The 25,021-nt window shown below is 47.0% G+C and overlaps 1 protein-coding gene across 2 annotated transcripts in view; it reads right to left on the bottom strand.

The window, feature by feature from the left end:
• mybpc2a (myosin binding protein Ca) overlaps window positions 1–18,227 on the bottom strand; it is an 85,317-nt gene extending 67,090 nt beyond the window's left edge. Inside the window, exons 1-5 of one of the 2 annotated variants that reach the window (XM_072588750.1) lie at window positions 18,092–18,227; window positions 5,108–5,371; window positions 4,966–4,992; window positions 1,131–1,154; window positions 988–1,017 (exon numbers count right to left, since the gene is read on the bottom strand). In XM_072588750.1, coding sequence (XP_072444851.1) covers window positions 988–1,017; window positions 1,131–1,154; window positions 4,966–4,992; window positions 5,108–5,371; window positions 18,092–18,113 — 367 coding nt within the window. In that variant the 5' untranslated portion in view covers window positions 18,114–18,227. The remainder of the gene's footprint in view (window positions 1–987; window positions 1,018–1,130; window positions 1,155–4,965; window positions 4,993–5,107; window positions 5,372–18,091) is intronic. The other variant, XM_072588751.1, reaches the window with a different exon arrangement.
• Between the last annotated feature and the right edge of the window lie 6,794 nt (window positions 18,228–25,021).

The following is a 25,021-nucleotide window of genomic DNA, read 5'->3' as shown; positions in this document are numbered from 1 at the left end:
TCCCTACAGTGTGGAAGCAGGCCATTCAGCCCATCGAATCCACACTGACCATCCGAAGACTACCTAGCCCAGATCTACTCTCCTACCCTGTCCCTGCAACTCTGCATTTCCCATGGCTACTCCACTTACCCTGCACTTCCTTGGATACTACAGTCAATTTCCCATGGCCAATCCACCTATCCTGCAAATCTCTGGACTGTGGGAGGAAACCGGAGCACTCAGAGGAAACCCACGCAGACACGGGGAGAATGTGCAAACTCCACACAGTCAGTCACTCATGGGGCTTCCTGATGAAGGGCGTATGCCTGAAACGTTGACTCTCCTGCTCCTCGGATGCTGCCTGACCAGCTGTGCTTTTCCAGCACCACACTCTTCGACTCTGATCTCCAGCGTCTGCAGTCCTCACATTCTTCTACCCGAGGGCGGAATCAAACCTGGGTACCTGGCGCTGTGAGGCAGCAGTGCTAACCACTGAGTGGCATTACCTTTTACATGAGTCAACAATGGAAGCTCTTTCTCCCTGTCTCTACGTTCCTTCCTAGTCGGCTCCAAGAGTCCGATTGCTTCAGCAGGGAAAGACCCCCTTCAGTGCAAAAGTGGGTACTGCAGTTGCTGGAGATCAAAGTCAAGATTAGAGTGGTGCTGGAAAAGCACAGCAGGTCAGGCAGCATCCGAGGAGCAGGAAAATCGACGTTTCGGGCAAAATCCCTTCATCGGAAAAGAACCCCTTCAGCCTATTGTAACTGTGTTTCAAAGAACCATCCAACTAGTTTGATTCAATGTTAATTTTCAAAAGGCAATTGGATAAATGCTTACAAGTAAAAACAACAGAGCTACAGAGGAATGAGCAGAGAGCGAGAAGTAGGACACATTAAAAGACTCCTTGAAAGAGTCAGGATGGGTGCGATGGGCCAAACAGCCTTCTCTATGTTCTCTGATTCTTTCGGAGCTTGTCAAGTGAAGCAAGAAAAACCTCAAAATTCTTACCATCTTCAGGGAGTTCACCACGACTCTGTTCTGCAGAGGAAAGAGAAATACAGAAGTTATTTTGACTGATCAAAAATATTAATTAAGATATCTATATACTAAGGAGCATCATGGAAATAGACAACAGAAAAATTTTGATTTACCTTCAGCAGGGGCTTTGGTGGCTGCTGGAAGTAGAAGGGGAGAATTAGTGTGGTTGCTTTTAAGTGTCTTTTTACTCACAATTTTATCCATTTTCTCCCTCTCCACTCCCTCTCTGACTCCATGATCACACGCCTTGCCCTAAGGGTAACCAATTATCTCATGTTGGGGGGATGGGGGAGGGGGGGGGGTCGCAGCATGGCTAGGTCAGTTAGTAAGAGTCTGGTGTAGAATAGTGCTAACCTCATTTGGATTTGAGCACCATGTTGGCTATCGTAGTTCATGGATGGCTGACTACCCTTCTCCCCACACTGCTAGAATCAATTCTCTCTCTCTCTCTCTCTCTCTCTCTGTCTAATAGAGACAAATAACTATGGCCCTTTGTGAACTACGACTGTTTATCCAAAAGTCTGGTCAGTCAACATCAACTGAGCATCCAACATTAGAAGGTACTTCCATCACTAACTGCTAGCCCCCATACACACCCTGTCATGCCACTCATATTGCCCCTAGTGGTAGGGAGGAGTGAGTGAGCTGACTGGACAGTGAACTGCAACATGAACCGTGACCAAATTCCTGTTTTCCCCTTTGTGGAATTACATTAAATGCCCTCTGGATGTCCAAAAAATGCATACATACAATCAGGTCAAGCAAGTTAACGGAGCATCTCAGAAAATATAGCTCCATTATTCAACCATGATCTATTCTTCACAACTCTCTGTCCAGCTGGTGTTCGATAAGGGCTTATATACCTTCAATAATTTTAGTAGCTTCCCCATACTCTTACGTTAAACAATCTGTAGAGTGACCCGATCTAAGTCAGAGTGGGGTTCAACCCCATGGTTCCTTTTTAAGAAAATTTTGGAAAATCATATGAAGCAGTTTCCCTCCCTGATTCTATTAAGGATCTGGGATGAAAGCCAGCAAGTGCTATCTTAAGCCCCATTGTTTTCACCAGTAACTTTTTTTCAAAACTTGTATGATATCTCCAGAACTTAGGGACCCCATGAATCCCAAAGGGTGTCAATAAACTACTGCCTCATTATTGTTCTATTTTGTATTACAATTGCTGACTAATGAGTACATTGACTGGGTATCATCAAACAAAGCATTCTATTCAAGCTCTTCATGATACGAGTGACTCACTCAATCACTTAAGGGAGAACATAAATGAGTTGACTACATGTTGAGGTTGTACAGGATGTTGGGGAGGCCACTTCTGGGGTAACCCTGCAACAGGAAGATTATTACTAAATTGAAGAGGAGGTTCAGGAAAGATTTACAAGATGTCACCAGGACTGAAACGTTTGAGTTATAAGGAGAGGCTGGATAGATTGGGGACCTTTTTTTTCCATTGGAAACTAGGAGGCTGAGGGGTGACCTTATAGAATCATGAGGGCATGGATAGGGTGAATAGCAAATGTTTTTTTTCCCCCTAGGATGGGGGAGTCCAAAATACAAAGGCATATTTTAAAGGTGAAAGGAGTAAGTTTTCAAAAGGGGCAATGTTTTTACACAGAGAGTGGTTTATGTGTGGAATGAACTGCCAGAGGATGTGATAGATGCAGGTACAGTTACAACATTTTAAAGACAATTGGACAGGCACGTGGATAGGAAAGGTTTCAACGGAAATGGGCCAAATGCAGGCAAATGGGATTAATTTAGTTTGGGAAACTTGATCAGCATGGACTAGTTGGACCGAAGGGCATGTTTCTGTGCTACTGCTTCAAAAGTTTGTGATTTTGAAGAAACCTGTTGGATTATAACCTGGCATTGCGTGACTTCTGACTTTGTCCAGATACAATGGTCCAAGATGCTGAATTATTTGTCCAGGCACAATGTTGGCCATCTGCAATAGGACCATTACTTTTGGAAGTTACAAGAGGGAGATTCCTTGGTAGAGTACAAGTGACTTCTGGGAATCTGCTAACAATTCCAGGAGATCTCGAGAGTACATCAGGAGGTTGGACTATGCTAACATGTGCAGAGTATCTCTGGGGGTGGGTTAGTAGATATATAAGACCATAAGACCATAAGACATAGGAGTGGAAGTAAGGCCATTCGGCCCATCGAGTCCACTCCACCATTCAATCATGGCTGATGCACATTTCAGCTTCACTTACCAGCGTTCTCCCCGTAGCCCTTAATTCCTCTAGACAACAAGAATCTATCAATCTCGGCCTTGAAGACATTTAGCGTCCCGGCTTCCACTGCACTCTGTGGCAATGAATTCCACAGGCCCACCACTCTCTGGCTGAAGAAATGTCTCCGTATTTCTGTTCTGAAATGACCCCCTCTAATTCTAAGGCTGTGTCCACGGGTCCTTGAGAAAGCCCAGAGATTACCTAGTGCTTATTAGGCACCTTTAAAAGTATATCAAGATTTATAGATGGCTCAGAGGAGTGGGTCAGCATGTTAGGTTCAGAAATATTTCTGAATTCTATCCATACTGGGGACAGGCTGAGGTTTAGTTGAAATGCCATTGGATTAGTGACACAGTGACCCAGAGACTATTGCTTTGGGGACATGGGTTTGAATTCTTATTGCAGCTGGCGGAATTTAAATTCAATTAATAACATGGAATATAAGGCTAGCGTCAAATATCATCAAAATCCATCTGGTTCACTAATATCCTTTAGGGACGCAAAGTCTGTCATTCCTGTCTGACTTGTATGTGACTCCAAACTCACAGCAACGTGACTTTTAACTATCCTCTGAACCAGCTGAGCGAGTCACTCAGTTCTGTTAGGGGAAGGCAGCAAATTAAAGGATAGCCTGATCCCGAAATAATAACAACCTGCAATCACCTGGTCTAACATGATAATACACCCCATATCACTTCCCAGTATTGCAACTGAAAGATATTTGGACAGCTACAAATCTTGGAAAATAAACAGTCTTCATTCCAATGGAGTTTGGGGTCAATGGACATATCGATCAGCCTCAGAAGTCATGGGTTGGTTACCCATGAAAGAATTTTACACCGTGTTTCTCAGACGTACTACTGTGGAGCTCTACCTTCATGGACAATGCAAAAATAAGCAATCTTTACCACTTAGTAAGATGCCCAGCCTCGACCCGAAGAACGCCATGGCAGTGGGTTCAAGGATGGTAGGGGGAGGGGAGGGGGCAGAAAAGGCCTGACCGAGAATTCCAGAGTCCAGGGCCCAGGCATTGGATGGGACCTCAGGTACAGTGAGCACCATGTTGGTGAGATCAAATGGTTGTAGGTGGAAGACAACCAGACTCAGCAACACTCTGAGGGGAATCCCTTTCCATGGAAAGAACACAGGAACAGGAGGAGGACATTCAGCCCCTCAAGGGGTGCCATGGAGGCTCAGTGGTTAGTACTGCTGCCTCACAGCACCAAGCACCAGGGTTCGATTCCTGCCTCGGGTGACTGGGTGGAGTTTGAACATTCTCCCCGTGTCTGTGTGGGTTTCCTCCCACAGTCCAAAGGTGTGCTGTCAGGTGAATTGGCCATGCTAAATTGCACTAGTGTTAGGTGCATTAGTCAGGTTTAAATATAGGGTAGAGGAATGGATCTGGGTGAATTATTCTTCGGAGGGTCAGTGTGGACTTGTTGAGCTGAAGGGCCTGTTTCCATACTGTAGGGAATCTAATCTAATCAAGCCTATTCTGCCATCCCATCAGTGCTGAGTTTTGCTTTAACTCCTTGTTCCTGTGTGCATTCCACATCTATCAATGTCATCACCTAACAACAACTCTGACAATGTCAATGCTGAAAATTTCCAATTGTCCAGTCTTTTAGGGAGACAATTCCGGATTGTTCTATGGAGACGGCTCTATCATTTTGTTAATGAAGCTGGTTCTTACCTGCAGTCTCTGGTTCTGCACTTTTTTCTGTAAAATAAAGAAATGCAACTGATTAATGAACAGATAATCTCAGTCAATGCACAGATCACCTGGTGCTAGCGGAATACGTTGGTGTGGCATTACCTGGCACAGCACTACATACCAGCTTCCTTCACTTGGAGCTCAAACTTCTCCTTCACCGTGCCCACCACTGCCATATAAACAGAGTCATCCTGCTTGGCCAGGTGGTTGATGGTCAACGTGTGTTTCTTCCCCTCCGCCTTGATCGTGTACTTGGGTCCAGCGATGAGATCCTTCCCACCTTTCTGCCATTTCACCTTCACGTTCGGCTTGTCCACCTCCACCACAAACTCTGCCTTCCCACCCACCGTTCCCGTCTGGCTCTGCGGCTTCTTGGTGAAGCCAGCTGCATCGGAGAGAAGAACAATGTGGTCACCAAAAGGAAGAGACGGTAATGAGGGAGGGAGAAAGGCAGAGTGGAGAAGTGCAGAAGCTAAACGTGTCGTTTTGAGCTGAAATTGAATGGTTAGAATGCAACGCGGCAGATAGGTCACATGGCCTCCAACCTAGTGACTTCCCAATATGGCCACGTAGGCCTCAAGATTGTAGTAAGGTCAACACTGCCATGCATCTTTCTAAAGGAGACAGAAGCCATATAATCAATAGTATATAGAGACACTGGAGAGGTACAAAAATAGATTAACAGAGATGAGACTCAAACTGAAAGCTTATAAATATCAGGGAAGGTCAAAACAGGCTGAAGTTTACAACAACACAAGAAATAGGAGCAGGAGACTATGGACTATTCAGTCCTACAAACCTGCAACACCCTGTCCAAGACTATATACAAGCTGAAAAGTGTGGCCCAATTAATAACAGAATCAAACACAGCCACTGAAGCTCCAGCTCTTCAGCCAGTCCAGGATAATCATCTCGGGACCTTGAAGTTACGCACCCTTTTTCACATTTGGAAAGGTGATGCAGAGGGCTTGAGGGAAGCACAATGGGCTATAACAATCAAAAACCTGGCGGTTACTCTGATACTGAGTTATGGCGCTAAACTCTGTTTCTCAGGTTGTGCGTTTGCAAGACAAGCTGGACGTGATCACCAGGAATTTCCAATCCCAAAAGACCTTGAGGAAAATCCCAGTAAAGGGTATTTCTTTCTCCCTCGGAAAATTGGGAAGTTCATGTTGGGAATCATTTGACAGGAAGAAGATGCAGCCATTGGACCCTAAAGCAATGCAGGGATTTGCTTAATCGCAGATTTGATGCACAGTTGAGAGAAAGGATAGACAGATCCCTCCTTTATTCTTCCCCCCACCATGTCTCCAGTTTTCTCTGATATAGTTTTGGCTCAAACTCAGTTTGCATTTCTTTCTTTCCAATTCTGCCCATTTCCAGTTCCTCCACCTGTCCTATATCGCTCCTGCTTTTCCATCCTATTCCACTTTGCCCCTTCATCTCCTCTCCTCATCCTTCCTCATTCCCTTTCTCAAGATAATATTTTCCTACAACAGTGACTGCATTTCACACGGAACATCCTGGCTTATAAAGTTAGGTCTGTCTTGCCTTCTTCTCAACTTGCCTCCAATTTGTCTGCTCTCTTCCTCCAGGACTACAGGCTCCCTGTGGAGTTCTTATTGCGCAGATAATGGCATCTAGCATTACACCCCAATGTCTACACGATCCTAACTAAAGTGTGGTACCTTATCAAGTATTTTCTGAAAACCCAAGCAGTACAGTGGCTCGGTGGTTAGCACTGCTGCCTCACAGCGCTCAGGACCTGGGTTTGATTCCAGCCTCTGGAATCTGTCTGTGTAGACTTTGCACGTTCTCCCAGTGTCTGCGTGGGTTTCCTCTGGGTGCTCCGGCTTCCTCCCAAGTCAAAGATATGCAGGTGGATTTGGCACGGTAAATGTAGCATTACACGGATTGTGGTGGGATGCTGTTTGGAGGGTCAGTGTCAACTTGATGGGCTGAATGGCCTGCTTCCACACTGTAAGCATTCTATGAAATAGAGACAGGAATAGACCCTTCAGATCTGCTCCACCATCCAATCTGATTATGGCCAATCTTTGGGCTTTAACTGCGCTGTCCAACTCACACCCCATAGCCCTCAATTCCCAGAAGCTTGCCTATCCCAGCCTTAAACAGAGGTGAGGCAGTGACCTTGTGGTAATATCAGTGGATTAGCAACCCACCTTCCCAGGTTAACGCTGGGTTCAAATCCCACCAAGACAGATGGCAAAATTTGAATCCTGTAAAACCCATTTGGCTGACTAATGACATTTCAAGAAGGAGATCAGTCACATAATCTGACCTACATGTGACTCTAGACCTACAGCATCCTGGCTGTCCTTCAATTACCCTCCAGTAAGAGCCCAGAAAGACACTTTGATCTAGAACAATTAGGGAAAAACAACAAACATTGGCCTTGCCACCATATAACAGGCTGAGGAACATTTACAATGGGTATAAAGTGCTTTAGAACATCCTATGCTAAGAAATCGGCAATGTAAATATTACCTTTCCTTCACTAACTCAGCTGAGACTGGGCCCAAAGGATGGCAGCCTTCTGGCGAACTTCATACTCGCCACTGCCATCACCTTCAGTGCCATATGGAACCATCACCACTTGGCAGAAGGTTACAGGATTCAGCAGATGCCAACACTTCAGTGCAGCACCAAGACAGTGCAACATTGTCAGAGCAGCTTCCCTATAGGCTTCCGGTCGTGGGCGCAGCCTGCCCCAGGGACAGAGGAAGTTTTCGTGGCCCAGTTCCAAAGAAGGGCAAGGGGCTCTGTTGGTGCTCAACCAATCCTCAAGCAACATCTCACAAATTGGTCCTTCACATCACTGCTCCTGTGTGATCCTGCAGTGCACACACCACCCTGCTGCATTTTTCCATCTCAGAAATATATTTCAAAAGGAAAAGATTTTCATTTAGCATTTAGCTCACAATTGACCCTGTGTCAAAATCATCACCTGTCCTTTTGTTTCTGTGTTGCAGATTTCTCTTGAGAGTCTCTGCTCCACTCTCTGTCTGTCTGTCTGTCTCTCACTCAGTGGGACATCACATTGCAGTTGTATACTGCATTGGTGAGGCCACTTTTGGAGTGTTGTGTACAATTCTGATCTCCCTGCTATCGGAAGGACATTATTAAATTGAAGAGGGTGCAGAAAAGATTTGTCAGGATGTTATTTGGACTGGAGGGTTTGACTTATCAGTATAAGCTATGACTTTTTTTCTCTGGAGCATAGGAGGTTAAGGGGTGACCTTATAGAGGTGTATAAAATCATGAGGGGCATAGATAAGCAAACTCCCAGGGAAGGGGAGTTCAAAACTAGAGGATATCATTTTAAAGTGAGTGGAGAAAGATTTGAAAGAAACCTGAGGGACAAAGTTTTACACAGAGGGTGGTTCATATGTGGAATGAACTGCCAGAGGAAGTGGCAGATGCAGGTGCAGTTACAATATTTAAAAGACATTTGGACAGGTACATGAATAGGAAAGGTTTAGAGGGATTTGAACTAGAAGTCAGTGAGGTTTACAGAAGCTGGAGATCAGAGTTGAGAGTGTGTTGCTGGAAAAGCACAGCAGGTCAGGCAGCATCTGAGAAGCAGGAGAATCGACGTTTCAGGCCAGAGCCCTTCATCAGGAATAAGGCTGGGAGCCTCGGGGGTGGAGAGATAAATGGGAGTGGGGTTGGGGCTGGGGGAAGGTAGCTGAGAGTGCAATAGCTGGATGGAGGTGGGGGTAAAGGTGATAGGTCAGAGAGGAGGGTGGAGTGGATAGGTGGGAAGGAAGATTGACAGGTAGGACAGGTCATGAGGACGGTGCTGAGCTGGAAGGTTGGAACTGAGATAAGGTGGGGGGAGGGGAAAATGAGGAAACTGGTGAAGTCCACATTGATGCCCTGGGGTTGAAGAGTCCCAAGGCGGAAGATGAGGCTTTCTTCCTCCAGGCATCGGGTGGTAAGGGAGATTTGATGGAGGAGGCCCAGGACCTGCATGTCCTCGGCAGAGTGGGAGAGGGAGGTGAAATGTTCAGCCACAGGGAGGTGGGGTTGATTGGTGCGGGTGTTCTGGAGATGTTCTCTAAAGTGCTCTGCAAGGAGGCGTCCAGTCTCCCCAATGTAGCCAAACGCAGACAAGTGGGACCAGTTTTAGGAAATTTTGTCAGCATAGACTGGTTGGACCGAAGGGTCTGTTTCTGAGCTGTATAACTCTATAACTCTCACTTAATCATGCTCTCTCAACCTCTTAGTTTTTCACTTACCCAGTCACTCATTCTCTCTCTGTCTCCCTCTCTCTTTCCCTTCTCTCTCTCTCTCTCTCTCTCATACACAAGTTGTCTTGCCATACTGATAGCCAGTCGCTTGGAGGATTTACAGCTGAGCACTAGATATAAAGCTGACTCAGGAACTGAAGGGGCTCTGGGCTGCTGACTACAATCTGTCAAAGAGCAACAACTCCAGTGATTTATGGTCCCACTTTGAACACCATTTGCCAAGTCTGTCCTTATTTAAGTCAGAGACCCTTACAAATCAAATTGCAAGCCAAAGAAGGAATAGATGTCAGCTTCTCTGGAAATGTGATCCTGTTACACAGTCATAACTCACAGGGCGGGACAGCCTTCAAGAAATTTTTATGGGTTTCAGGTGTCAAATCTCTGTTCTGTATCCACTGGATCACTGGTGATCCCAACCCCTGACATTTACAAATAAAGTTAAATCTCGTTAAAAGCAGCTCCCTTGAATATTGTTGTTGCAATTCGATCTCGTGGAACATCTAGAATTCTGCAATCAAAGAGGTTTAAAATGTACAAGAGTCTACGGTGTAGAAACAGACCATTTGTCCCAACTGATCTATGCTATCACATACACTCCACAAACTCCACTGAGAATCACGAAATCTTAGACCGCAGTTATCCCCACTTGGCCTGTCATTCCCATCATAGATCCCGGAAGGATGTATCTAATTTAGTCACTATTCCCCATGTAAGTTCAAGTAGTCTGTCCAATTGCCTTTTATAATTCCCTGCTGATTAGCACTCTAGAATATTCTCTGGTTGTACCTTCATCTCATCTCATTGGTTTTGCTCTTCCTGAAAAGTCCCTCGAAAGGGACAAAGAGGGAAGGAAGATGTCAACTGGAACAAGAAGTTTCCCTGATAGTCCAGTGAATATTCCGGAAACTTCTGAACTGTCCCAAACAGATAGCAATGGGGTCCTTTCAGTATAGAACAAAGAACATTATTTCCCGTGGCCTGTATCCATCACGTACACTGTACAGTCCAGCAGATGAGAGGCCACTCAGCCCATGAGTCCGTGCTGGCCCTCAGCAAACAAGCCATTCATTTCCCTGCTCCATCCACACTGTCCTGGGAGTTTTACTTCCCTCAAATGCCAATAGTTTCCTTTTAAAATTAGTCCTTGTCTCCACTCACTCTACCCTCATGGATAGTGAGTGCTTAGGCATTAACACACACGTTCCGTTGCGGTATCGCTTGGTCAAGACATTAAAGCCTTGTCCTGAACACTTGCACCACCATTAGAAGTCACATGATACCAGGAAGTAGTCCCACAGGCTTATTTGAAATCACAAGCTTTCGGAGCGCCGCCCTTTGAAGTCACTTTACCTGACGAAAGGAGTGTCACTCTGAAAGCTTGTGATTTCAAATAAACCTATTGGACTATAACCTGGTGTCGTGTGAATTCTGACTTTGTCCAGCCCAGTCCAACACTGGCACCTCCATATCATGATTTGTCCCATCAGTAGTTGGGAAGAGCTTCTCTTTGTCGAACTTTATCCACCTCAATCAAATCTCCGCTCAGTTCCAAGGAGAGGTTGCCCAAGTTCCTCCAACCTCACCCTGTCACTAAATTCCCGTTCCCAAGAGAAATCTCCTCTCTACGCTCTCCAGGACACTTGTACCCTCCCTGAAGTGTGGGGACCAGACCAGCTCCTTCACATAACACCAGTGAAAGATCTGAAGAATATCTAACATCCAAGTGAGTTATAATCCAACCAACAAGCTCAGATAAGTTGAGATGTTGGAGCTCCCTTGGCTTAGAATCAGATGATACTCCTGTACTTGATCCCAAACAATTAATTACTCATTAGAGGTACAGGAGGTAATGGTAAAGTCACCATAGCTTTACCAGAGCACAGGACTGCACTCTCATTAGAGAGGAATGACTGGTATTGGGGGGGGGGGGTTAACCTGAGGGTCACCATGCCTCAGGCAAGGGGAGAAGGCGAGTCCCTCGTGGCGACCTCAGATGGTACAGGATTGAACCCACACTGTTGGCATCACTCTGCAAACCAGCCATCCAGCCAACTGAGCTAACCGACCTCCACCCCCACCCCGCACCCCCTCCGGTTCAAGAGGAAGAGTAGGAGGAGGGGGACCCAGGTAAAAACTTCAATTCAGTGGTTAGTAATCTGAGTCAGATCTGACAGTGAAAGTAGGCAGGCAGGTGCAGCAAGCCATTGGGAAGGCAAATGGTATACTGGCCTCCACTGAACCAGTAGAACTTGCGATTTGTTTTGTATTCTTCAGAACAGTGCTCCAGGATAACCAGTATGTTCATTTCCAAGTATTAATGGGATTTTAAAATTGATTTTTCCTTTAGGTTGCAAGAGGGATTCAGTTCAAAAGCTGGGATTTCCATATCGTGATTGTATAGGGCTTTGGCCAGACCTCATCTGAAGTAATACATATTGTTTTGTCTCTCTATCTAAAACCTTGCCATAGAGAACTTGCACAGTGGAGGCTGATACTCGGATAGCTGGGCTGTCCCATCGTTGGGATGAGTCAAGATTAGAGTGATGCTGGAAAAGCACAGCAGGTCAGGCAGCATCCGAGGAGCAAGAAAATCGACATTTCGGACACAAGCCCTTCATCAGGAATCACCATGGTTGGGAAGAGCATGTATTCACTGGGGGTGAGAGGGGATCTGATTGATACACATAATATTCCTTCAGGCTTGGACCGGGCAAGAAGGAGCACGCTTGGAGAGTCCAGAACCAGGGGACACCATCTCAAGATACTGGGTAGACCACTTGGGACTGAGATGAGCAAAAACATCTAATCTCAAAAAGGGAGTGAACCTGTGGAATTCTCTACCAGAGAAGGTTACAGAGGCCAAATCATTAAGGAAGAGCTTGGTATATTTTTAGATCTTAAAGGCATCAGGGAGTATGGGACAGGAAGATGACTTTGAAACAGAGGGTCAGCCATCATCATACACTGAATGGTGAAGCACGCTTGAGGGGCTGAATGGCCTACTCTGAGTTTCTATGTTTCTAGAAGGTTGTGGGATCAAGCCCTACAGTGTGATGTTTAATGTCAGAATAACAGGCCTTTCACAATGACACTTCCAATCCCACCCAATGCCAAAACCCAAAAAACCTTGGGTAACAAAGACCACAACCAATCACTGAGTCAATCTTCAATTGGTCTGGCTTGAATTGCTATTTGGTGAGGAGACTTCAAAACCTCTACCACCCTTCAGTTTATTGTGAGATCACTCCTACATGATCGGCTCTGACGATGACCCAAGTCTTAGGCTTTCAATTGATCTGCTCCACCAATGGGCAGTTCCCTATTTAAGGGAGAACTGGGATCTGCTGGTCAATGCCATGTCTTCGTTAACCCCACGGAAAGAGACGATCTTCTTTCTATCATGCTGCAGTTTGTGGGAGCTTGCTGTGTTTCCCATAATAATCAAAGTGCTAAAATGCTTTGTCATGTCCTAAGATCCCAAAAGGTGCTACGTGAATGCAAGTCTTTACTTTTGTGACTCACATCTTCGGCTGGCATATGTTCTATTTTAATTTATTCTCTGAAAGAGACAAAAACTCACACAGCATGAGTCAGGGAGTCATTTAGGGGTTAGCATGAGGCCACTCAGCCCATTTAATTAATGTCAGCTCTCTATAGAGCAATCCAGTCAGCCCCTTTCCCTTTCTCTATCCCCACGGCCCTGCAAAGGGTTTGCTCTTCTTGCCCCATCTAATTTCTTTTCAAAGCCATTCATCGTTCAAGAGAGCTAGTTGGATGGTAATGCCGTGCAGGGATATGTGGAAACTGCAGATTGGCAATAGGGCCAGTGCAGGCATGATGGGTCAAATGGCCTCTTTCTGCACTGAATTAATTCTGTTAATTGTCTCTATATCAACTGCTCTTGTTAGTAGCCCACTGCAGGTTATAGAAACATTAACAACAGGAACAGGAGTAGGCCATTCAGCCCATCAAGCTCACGCTGCTCCAACAGGACCATCCTCTATCTCCAAGACTGCCCTCTCTCCAGACCCTGTCGCACCAATAGTCTTCAGAACCATTTCTTTTGTAACTTTTTCAGTGACCTGGCTCTCTGTTGACGAGAATGCAACAGGTCCCCCGTTGGTTGGAGTACAACAATGGTAGCCCCAAACCTCAGGTCCCGCACTCAGAACCCAAGAGAATGAGAAGGAAGTAACAGCGAAAGGAGAAAAAGAATGGCGTTGAAAAGAAGCAGGAAGTGAGAAAGGAAGGGAGGGCCAGAGAAATAAAACGGGGCCCACAGACACAGAGACTGGGGAGAGACAGACACAGGGGAAGACAGAAGGGGAGAGACGGATAGGGGGAGATAGACGGGGGAGAGACAGACGGGGGAGACAGACAGGGGGAGCCAGACAGGGGGAGACAGACGGGGGAGAGACAGACAGGGGGAGACAGACAGGGGAAGACAGATAGGGGAGAGACAGACAGGGGAGAGACAGACAGGGGGAGACAGACAGGGGAGAGACAGACAGGGGAGAGAGAGACAGGGGGAGACAGACAGGGGAGAGACGGATAGGGGGAGACAGACGGGGGAGAGACAGACGGCAGAGACAGACAGGGGGAGACAGACGGGGAGAGGCAGACGGGGAGGGACAGACAGGGGAGAGACAGACGGGGGAGAGACAGACAGAGGGAGACAGATGGGGAAGACAGAGGGGGGAGAGATAGACAGGGGGAGAGATAGACAGGGGAGAGATAGACAGGGCAAGACAGACAGGTGGGGGGAGGGGGAGACAGATAGGGGGAGACAGACAGTGGGAGACAGATGGGGAGAGATAGACGGGGGAGACAGACATGCGGGGTGACGGGGAGACAGACAGAGAGAGACAGACAGGCGGGGGAGGGGGAGACAGATGGGGGAGAGACAGACATACGGGCGGGGGAGAGATGGACGGGGTGACAGATGGGGGAGAGACAGACAGATGGGGGGAGACAGATGGGGGAGACAAATGGGGGAGAGTCAGATCGGGGGAGAAACAGATGGGGGGGAGACAGCTGGAGGTGGAGAGACAGCCGGGGGAGGAAGAGACAGACAGGGAGGCAGATGGGGGTAAGATAAACGGAGGAGAGACAGATTGGGATGGAGACAGACTGGGGGGAGACAGACTGGGGAGACAGATGGGGGGAGACAGATGGGGGAGAGACAGACAGGGGAGACAGACAGGGGGAGCCAGACAGGGGAGAAACAGATAGGGGGAGACAGATGGGGGAGAAACAGATAGGGGGAGACAGACAGGGGGAGACAGACGGGGAGAGGCAGACGGGGAGGGACAGACAGGGGAGAGACAGACAGGGGGAGAGACAGATGGGGGAGACAGACGGGGAGACAGATGGGGGAGACAGACGGGGGAGACAGATGGGGGAAGACAGACAGACGGGAAGACGGACAGGGGGAGACCAACACGGGGAGACAGACGGGGGAAGACAGATGGGGGAGAGATAGACGGGGGGGGGGCGAACAGACGGGAGAGACAGACGGGGAAGAGACAGACAACAGGGCGAGACAGACAGACGGGGAGGAGACAGACAGACGGGGGGAGACAGACAGACGGGGGGAGACAGACAGCGGGGCGAGACAGAGAGCAATAGAGAGAAATGGGGATGGATAAAAAGGAAGAGTGAGAGAGAACAGCCTCAGACAGGAGCACTCAATGTGAAATGCAGCTGAACAGAAAAGGATGAGAAGGAACACGAGAAAAGACAAGGAAAGACACAAACATGGTCAGAGAGAGACATAGAGGCACAGAGGGAGAGATATGGATAGAGAGAACGGAGGTGATACAGCAATTGAGAAATCAAAGCTTGACTTGAAAGCAGGAAGAAGTGAAAAAGAAACGATGAGCATTAAAATGTTTTATGAGCCTTAAGTGTCGGCTGATGGGATTTAACTTACTGTTCCACTAAATCCTGTTAATTTATTTTCCAGTGACAGGGTGCAGAACATGAACAGACCGCTGGGCTCGAGCCATGCAGCTAGGCTGAGGGGAATGGAGCTGGCCAACCTGTCCTATTAGGGGCAGAGACATTGGCTCAGCAGCACCCCCCCCCCCCCCCACCTCCCCTTCCTGTCCCTTGCCAGAGCTCAGGGGCACGCGATATAATAAAATGATACCCTGCTGAAGCCTGCCGCAGCAGCAACCGGACACCCTGGGAGACAGCTTCCAAATTTGCTCGGCAGCAGCTTTAAGACGACTTACCATGGCAGGCGCTATTTTAAGCTAATCCTCCAAGACTATCACTTTAACCCCTTGAGGCATGGTGGGGGGGGTGGGGGGGTGTCACTAATCTAAAACTCCCTCCATCCTTCAGGGATCGTGAGGGAGAGAGCCTCATCTCCTTCAGATAAAGGAGCTGAATGGATATCCGCTTACATAGAGTGCAAGGTCAGGTTGTACAAGGGTGGGGCAGGAAGGATGAAAAGATAGAGCCTTTAAAGTACTCGGGATGTCCAAATACATTCTGCAGCTCCTGATGTCCTTACGAAATGCAGAAAACCTCTCCATTTTCCCACAGCAAGCTCCGGAAAACTGGTGAGTGGGTATCCTGGTGATCTACAGTCCCAGCTTAACGCTGGGGGGGGAAACCAGGTTCAAATCCCACAAACCCAGCTGATGGAGCTTTAATTCAATTAGTTAAACCAAGACTTAGCAGGACTGTGGTGACGCAGTGGTTGTGCCCATACCCCCTGGGCCAGGAGGTCTAGTCCCCCAAGGTGTGTCAATAACATCTCTGATTGGAAAATATCTAGGAGAACCAAAACCAAGTCATGAAAATGAAATTAAATCTGGAATTATTGAAGCTTGAGAATGGTGAATCATCACCAACTGTTGTAAAATTGGTTTCGGTTTAAGGTTTAGATGTCCCTTCAGTGACTCCACTCATAGCAACTTGGATGATTCTTATCAGCCCTCTGAAGTGAGGCACTCAATTCAAAGGTAATTAGGAATGAGGGGCAAATACTGGCCCAGCATTAAATGAAAAATATTCTTAAATAACATTGCTGGAGGTAAAAACATTGAGGTAGACACTGTGGTAGTATCCAGAGATGGGCAGGCTACATGGGTTAGCCAGGGGAAAGGCAAGGTTACAGGATTAGGGTAGGAATGGGTCTAGGTGGGATGCTGTTTGGAGGGTCAGGATGGGCTGAATGGCCTGCTTCTCTACACTGTTGGGGTTCTATGATTCCTCCCTCACTCACCATTGAAATCTAGTGACCACGGGGTCAGGTGTGTTCACCTGAGTGAGCTGACTCTTGGCTTAACACTTCACGTAGGTACATCCCAAACAGCTCAGAGTGCAGAGAGAACAGAGGGAGGGAGGGGCAAAGGTGGAAATATTTCAGTCCAAACAGCAAGTAGGTCAATGACCGAAGGGTCTGTTTCCATGCTGCATGTCTCTAAGACTCTATAAACCAAGCAAAAAGCATCAAAAAGGCAGGAATTGTTTTCCCAGCTTTCAAGGCATGGACAGATAACTCAGTACGAACAAATGGTGCCCCATAGGTTGAGATTGGCATCAATAGGGTTCAGTGCTGACTAAAGGTACTTTTCTTCATTTGCTAATTGACTGTCCCTCTGTCAGGGCAGCATTGTGGGGTCTGGGTAGATAAGTTAATACTGAGGGGAGGGGATGTAGTGGGACACCTTGTTGTTGGTGGGGGTGATGTTGGTAACTTTATCGGACTGAGAGATCAGGTCCGGTGGACGTCTGGGTACTCTTGTACATAATCGGGTGTGGGCTGTTCTCCCCCAAAACACCCTCTCCCCCACCCCCCCCCACCCCCCAAAAAAACATCTCATTACTATTTGGTAGTTTGATATTGTTAAAGGGGCATTGGACACTCTGATAGCCCTCTCTATCAGAACCTCCACCACACCGACTGCTGCAGCTCAGCCTAGGGGTAATTAGGGAGGGTCGAGAAATGCTGACCGCGATTGTTTCTCAAAAAAGATAGCGGAGGCTGCAACTGCCAACATACCATGCACCATCTCAAACACCCCTCAAACTCAACACCAGTCCCCACCCCTCTCATCCCAACTTACATGCCCAGATGCTATCAAATATCCCAATTTAAATCGTCTCTCCCACTTTTGAAGGGATTAGCTAAAACCACAAGTATAACATTGCTATGGGAAACCCAGTGGGAATCAGAGAAGGGAACAAGAGGCCATTCGGCCCATGGTCTCTGTGCCAGCTCTTGGAAGGAGTGACCTAATGTCTTAACATTCCAGCTGCTCCTTCAAAGACCCTTACCATTATTTTCCCCTTTGCCCTGATTCCCTTCTTAAAGTTACAACTGAATCTGGTCTCACCCCCCACCCCCACAAATAGCCCATCCCAGTTCACAAGAGACCCCAACCTCCTATATTGTCTGCCATCACCGAGACTGACTGTTTTGGAAACATTGACACCGAACAGACTTCAGTTTGCAAACATGTTTAAAAGCAACATTCCCTTAACCCCTTCGGTGCCAGATTCAGTCTGCAGCTCCAGTCCTTTTTGGTGAGGGAAATGCTGTCATCGATGGAAATTCACAAGAGAGCCTGTGAAAACTGCAAGATGCAGAATCACCTTAAAAAGGTTTCAAAACTTGCAGCAGCTCCAGGACTAATAGAATTCAAAAATGTAAACAATTCTCTTTATTGGATTTCAAATTTAATTCAAAATAACTTGCATTATTCCTGTTTTGACAAATAAGAGCACACACAAAAAGACTTGTCATGGTAAAAAGTTTGCAAACTCTTTCTCTGGGGAAGTGAGGCAGCATTTCCCTGGGAGTCCTGGTTACTCACCTGGTTTCTTTGGTTCCGGCATGGTGTGTGGTCTCGGTGCTGCTCCGCTTCCACTGAGCTCCGCTCTGGGAGATAAGAGCCTTTCAGATCACAGAGAGGCTCGCAGCCACTCGGTCCCCTCCCCCGGGTCCTGCTGGATGGTTGGGGCAGTCCCCTAGGGAGGGACTAGTCTCCAGAGGGATCTGTGCCAGACTCAGTGAGGATCTTGGACAGAGAGAGAGACAGACAGACAGGCAAACAGATTGATAGCATCATAGAGTCATAGAGGTGTACAGCACACAGACCCTTCGGTCCAACCTGTCTATGCCGACCAGATACCCCAACCCAATCTAGTCCCACCTGCCAGCACCCGGCCCATATCCCTCCACAAACCCTTCCTATTCATATACCCATCCAGATGCCTTTTAAATGTTGTAATTGTACCAGCCTCCACCACATCCTCTGGCATTCCATACACATACACCCTCTTAGGTCCGTCTTATATCTTTCCCCTCTTGTTCTGGACACCCCGACCCCAGGGAAAAGACCTTGCCTATTTATCCTATCCATGCCCCTCATGATTTTATAAACCTCTCTAAGGTCACCCCTCAGCCCCCGAACACTCCAGGGAAAACAGCCCCAACCTATTCAGCCTCTCCCTATAGCTCAAATCCTCCAACCCTGGCAACATCCTTGTAAATCTTTTCTGAACCCTTTCAAGTTTCACAGCATCCTTCCGATAGGAAGGAGATCACGCAGTCCATCTTTCCATCATTTAGTGTCAATCTCCTACCTTTTCCTGCACTCTATTTCTATCCAAAATTTCTTTCCAATACCCCAATGAAGAGTCACCTAATCTCAAAACATCAGCTTGCTCCCTCTCCCTGGATGCTGCCTGGCCCAATGTGACTTTCAGCATTTTTTTGTTTTCAGTTCAGGTTCCAGTTATCCGCAGTAACTTGCTCCAATTCCCCTCTTGAATGCCTCAATTGATCCACATTTCCAGGCAACACATCCCATTCCCTAACTACTTACTGAATGAAAAATTATTCTCACATCACCCTTGCGTCATTTGCACATCACTCTATCCCTCTTACTCGCCATCCAAGCGGAAGCAATTTCTCCCTCTCTACTCTATCCAGCCTCGCACATGATTTTGAAAATCTCTATCAGATCACTCTCAACCATCCCTTCTCTGAGGAGAACACCTGAGGAGCAACTTTTTCACCCAGAGAGTGGTTAGTGTTGCCAGAGGAAGTGGTGGATGCGGGTACAGTTACAACATTTAAGAGACATTTGGATCAGTTCATGAATAGGAAAGGTTTAGAGAGATGGATGCCAAATGCAGGAAAATGTTCTGAGGGAGGGTCACTTGACCTGAAATGTTAACTCTGGTTTCTCTCCATAGATGCTGCCAGAGCTTTTCCAGCAATTTCTGTTTTTGTTGGAGGCAGGCAGAACTAGTTTGGTTTGGGATGATGTTCAGCATGGATGACTTGGACCGAAGGGTTGTTTCCGTGCTGTATGACTCTACAGAGGCAGGGTGGCAGAGATAAAACCACATCATGATTACAACCCAGACGGAGGCCATTTGGCCCACCGAGACTGGGTCTGCTCTCTGGCGGTGCAATTCTCTTAACGTCTTTCTCCCCACAACCTTGCATCTTCTCCCTCTGTACTGAATCTCAGTGTTGTTAGAGCACAGGAGGAGAACATCCAGCCCCATCTTATCTACACTTGCTCTCCTACGGGCACTATCACCCAGTGGCATTCCCCTGCCCTCACCCTTGCCCATCATCTCTCTTCAAATATTCATCCTGTGCCCTCTGTAATGCCTCACTCATCTCTGCCCCCAATACACCTCCATGCAAGAACCCCTTCAAATCTTTGCCATCATGTTCTGGATCCTTCTAATAGATAACAATCTTATTTCCCGTTGAAAGAGAAATAGAAATTATTGGAGGAACTCAGCCTCTGTAGAGAGAGAATCAGAATTAACATTAATATGACTCATTTTCCGAACTGTCTTCAATGTCCCAGTTGAAGCTGCCTCTATCAGTCCCCAACCACTTGCTGCGTGAAAATCTCTCTCCGTTCATGTGCCCACTTCTTCTGACCTTCGACCTGCGTCACCTTGTTCTATACCCCTCCAACGTGGGAAATCCCTGACCTACTCTGACTGTAAATGCTACAGAAGCACAAGCTGACTCTGTTCTGGTTTCACAATAGGATGAATACAGGAGCAGGAGGAGCCCCTTAAGCCTATTCCAGGCTGGAAAACACCTTTGGGAGTGAAAGAAGGAAATCAGTTTGTGATCCCACCTGGGGGTGTGACTGCCACTTTGGGAGGCACTGGTCCACCTGATTGAGGTTGCAGGTCGGGTAGGTGCTGTCAAAGGGACCTTGTTGAGTTTTTGCTATTCATCTTGTAGATGGTACATACTGCTGCTACAAAGTGTCGGCAAATGTTTGAGGTGGTGGACATGGTGGTGATCATGTTTTGTCTCAGACAGTGTCAAGCATATGGAGTGTTGTCGGAGCTGCACCTATCCAAACAAGTGCAGAATATGAACACCATCACACCAAATTAATGGAGATATCCCAGATTATAATCACAGTCTTACAGGTGAGTCTCCCATGTAGCCTTTGTAAAAACAATGCTGTTGGTTCTGCATCTATTTAAATAGCTCCTGACAGTGAAGTACCCTCAGTCATATCAAAAACCTACTGGGAGCCCGTGTTAGGAATGTGGCTTTAAGGTTGAGTCTGTGCTGAGTTCCAGAAATTCTAGGGTACACAAGCTTGAATCTCTACAATGTAGAAACAGGCCCTTCAGCCCAAGAAGTCCACACCAACTGAAGAGTAACCCAACCAGACCCATTCCCCATATTTACCCCGATTAATACACCAACCTACACACCCCTGAACACAATGGGGCAATTTAGCATGGCCAATTCACCCTGACCTGCACATCTTTGGACTGTGGGAGCACCTAGAGGAAGCCCACACAGACACAGGGAGAATGTGTAAACTCCACACAGACAATCGCCCAAGGGTGGAATCAAAGCCAGGTCCCTGGCACTGAGGCAGCAGTGCTAACCACTGAGACACCGTGCTGCCCATAATTTGGAACACTTATTCCTTCAGTCTCAAAATTTCCTTCAGAAATTGCTGGAGACATTCAACAGGTCTGGCAGCATCTGTACGGAGAAATCAGAGTTAACATTTCGAGTCCAGTGACCCTTGCTCAGAACTCCCCCCGTTCTGAGCTTTTCCAGCAATTTCTGTTTTTATTTCTGATTTCCAGCATCCGCAATCCTTTCGGTTTTTATTCCATCAGGCTATTCAGTTCTGAGGAAGGATGACTGGACTCGAAATGTTGACTCTGCTTCCCCCCCTCCACAGATGCTGCCAGACCTGCTGAGTTCCTCCAGTAATTTCTGTTTCTGTTCCTTTAGACCGTCCATGCTAACGTTCCATTTGCTAAAGTGAGAAATGGCGCCACCCAATGGTGCACTGGGAAAAGGCATTGTCCCCTTCAGAAGCACTCATTAACCTATCAGTGGCACATTAACAGATCACAGGCAGGCCGTTGGGGAGGAACAAGCAGCATCAGATGAAAAGAGGGGAAAAATAAATAACCAGCAGACCATTTCCCATTACTCCACTTGCAAAGGCTGTGTGTACGTTTGGAAGCTTGTGCATATTTAAGCAATAAAATGTAGGAGCAGAATAACTGACCTGATAATCCTCATCTTTACTTTCCCAGGTTTTTTCCCATCACCCTGACTGATTAAAAACCTGTTTACCTCTGTCTCAATTTTTATGTCAAGAAGTTTGCGTGTGCAGGTCTGCTGAGTATGCACACAAAGGAATTTTGTTTCCTTCATTCATGGGACTTGAGCAGCGTGGGGTGGGCCAGTGTTTGCTGTTCATCCCTAGTTGCCCTTAAGAGGGTACAGGTGAGCTGCCATCTTGAATTAGTGTAGGTAGACCCACAGCACCGTTAGGGAGGGAGCTCCAGAATTTTGACCCAGTGCCACTGAAGAAATGGTGATATATTTCTGAGTCAAGACGATGTGTGTGTTGGAGATGGTAAAAGGTTCCCATGTATCTACTATCCTTACCCTTCCAGGTAATGGAAGTCACAGGTTTGGAAGGTACTGCCTAACAATCTTTGGTAAATTTCTACTGTGCATCTTGTACATAGTATGAACTGCTGCTACTGAGCGTCGGTGATGGAGGGAGTGCACGCTCATGAATATGGTGTCAATCAAGCAGGTTGCTTTGCTCTGGATGGTGTCATGCTTCTTGAGTGTTGTTGGAGCTACACTCATCCAGGGAATTGAGGAGTATTCCATCACAGGTCTGATCTTGTAGATGTTTGACAGGCTTTGGGGAGTCAAGAGGTGAGTTGGGTCAGATCAGGGCTCCTAGCTTCTGACCTGCTCCTGTAGCCGCTGTGTTTATGTGGTGAGTCCAGTTTAGCTTCTGGTCGATGGGATGATTTGACCAAGAATACACTGATGACAGTCCAGCTGTGTTGGATTTGTTTAGATTTTTTTTGTACAGGACATGTCTGGGTAATTTCCCATGTTGCCGGGTAGACGTCAGTCCTGGTACAGCTTGGCTTGAAGCAGTACAATTGGAACAATGTTTGCAGGGACAGTTGTTGAATTGGGCACCACTATTCACAACAGAATGTGACAGCATAGCAGAGCCAAGATCTGATCAATGTCTGTCCATCTACACCTGTCCAGCTATGTGTGTGTGTGTGTATATGTCTTTGTGTGCACATGAGTGTGAGTGTGATAGGGTGGTCAGCTCCACAGGCAATCAAAACTGGATCTGTTCATATAGACAAAGTATCATCTTTACAGAAGAAGCCCTGACTTTTGTATCTCCTTCACATCGAGGGTCCCTGCAGTTGGGAACAGTTCAATCATTCACTCCCTCAGCCCCTTTACTGAGAGAGTGAACTAAGGGTCAGAAAGCCAAGTGGGAAGCCATCCTGCATTTGATAGTGGCCACACTGACCAAACACTGAACTCTCTAGTACAAAACCAAACGTCTGGCGATCCCACTGTGTGTGTACATGTATACACACGTGCATGTCTGTTTATGGAAAGTGTGTGTGTGTGTGTATAAAGGTCTATGTGGGTGTGTGAGAAGCTGTGGTTGTGTGTAAAGTGAGCATGTGTGTGTGAGAGAGAGAGAAGCTGTGGGTGGGTGTGTGTCTAAAGCGTGCGAGTGTTGATGGGTGTGTGTGTGAAGCTGTGGGTGTGTAAAGCTGTGTGTGTGTAAAGTGTGTGAATGTGGATGTTGTGTATATAAAGCTGTGTGTGGGGGGGGTTGGTGTTTGTGTGAAGCTGTGGGTGTGTGTGGAGATATGTGTGTATGTAAAGCTGTCTGTGTGTAAAGTGTGTGAGGGTGTGTGTGTAAAGTGTACAGGTGTGTGTGTGTGTGTGTGTGTAAAGCTGTGGGTAAAGGTAACTCACCTGTGCAAGGGGACAAAGTAGACAGTTGGCACAAGCTAACGATGATCATTTGAACAGCAAGTTCTGGTACAAACAAACAGTCTCTTTCTGTGTTGGAATAATTCTGTGATTCTGATCGAGATCACACCAACTTCAGGCCTTCAGTAGATCCTCAACCTTGTGCAATGCCAAAGGCCTGGGCAATATTGCCCCCTGCTGGATATCAACCCCAAATGAAATCAGAGGCAAAATCTGTCAAAACCCTTTTTCTGAAAATGCTTCTTTGCCAAGAGCAAACATATTGTTTCAGTGATATCCAATTTTAGGAACTGAGATGTTCAAGTGGCATCCTCTGCCCTGGACTAGGCTGCCTTCACAGCATAAGCACCTTGAAGCAAATGGAAACGATCTTTCTGACCTGCACAAGTTGATAGATAGACCCAGCTCAGAACACTTTCCTTTCAATCTCACCGTATCACTCAATGTCGTCATAGCTGTCCATCCCCAAGCCTCCCCCCCCTCCCCCTCCCCCTCCTCCTGCCCCCATCAATAAACACAGCGTGGAGCCAGGGTTGAGAAAAATCAGTAACATGGATACAGGACTGGAGACACTTGGAAGTGTTTTCTTGGAGAGATGTGATCGAGGTATTCAAATCGTGGACAGTGCAGAAAGGGAAAAGCTGTTCCTGTTGCTGGGAGGATCGAGAAGCAAAGGCCAGATGGAATGTGATGGGAAGTGACCAAGTGTGTGACAGTAGAGGGCTGGAAGAATCCTTTTTCTGCTAGGAGGGTGGGGAATCTTCGGAATTCTCTACCCCCCCAGGGCTGTGGAAGTTCAATCATTGAGCATGTTCAAGACTGGAATCAATAGATTTCTAGATACTCAAGGTATCGGGGAGATGTGGATAGCATGGGGGAAATGGCACAGTGGGAGATGATAAGCCATGATCTAGAATGGCTGAGAAGACTCAAGGAGCCCAATAGCCCATTCCCGCTCCTAATTCCTACGTGACATAAGGAGAAACACTTTCACATGGTGAGTGATTAGGTTCTGAAATGCGCTGCCTGAAAGAGTGATGGAAACAGGTTCAATCAAACAATTTCAACAATTATCTGAAAGGAACAATGTGCAGGCTTACAGGGAGAAGGTAAAGAGAGCGACACTAGGTGCATTGCTGAGAGAGTCAACACGGACATGGTGGGCTGAATGGTCTCATTCTGTGTTGTAACAATTCAGTGATTCAGAGTGAGTTCACACCAACTCCTACTCAACAATGAACCTCAGTCTTACCATAACCATCCCATAATCACCCCTAAACTTATCATAACCCCAATAAACCTATTAATACCAACAGAAACCCAAATAAACATCATAACCTTCCCAAAACCTCCAATAAATCCTCCACTCCGCCACAGCTACCTTCTGCACTGAAACAGTCATTGTACTAATTGTGGCTCCCATGTTGCTTTGTGA

The sequence above is a fragment of the Chiloscyllium punctatum genome, chromosome 18, assembly GCF_047496795.1.
Source record: "Chiloscyllium punctatum isolate Juve2018m chromosome 18, sChiPun1.3, whole genome shotgun sequence".
NCBI classification, from domain to species: Eukaryota; Metazoa; Chordata; class Chondrichthyes; order Orectolobiformes; family Hemiscylliidae; genus Chiloscyllium; species Chiloscyllium punctatum.
Note: the sequence above shows the minus strand (reverse complement) of the source record. Positions and strands in the feature narration are given on the sequence as shown.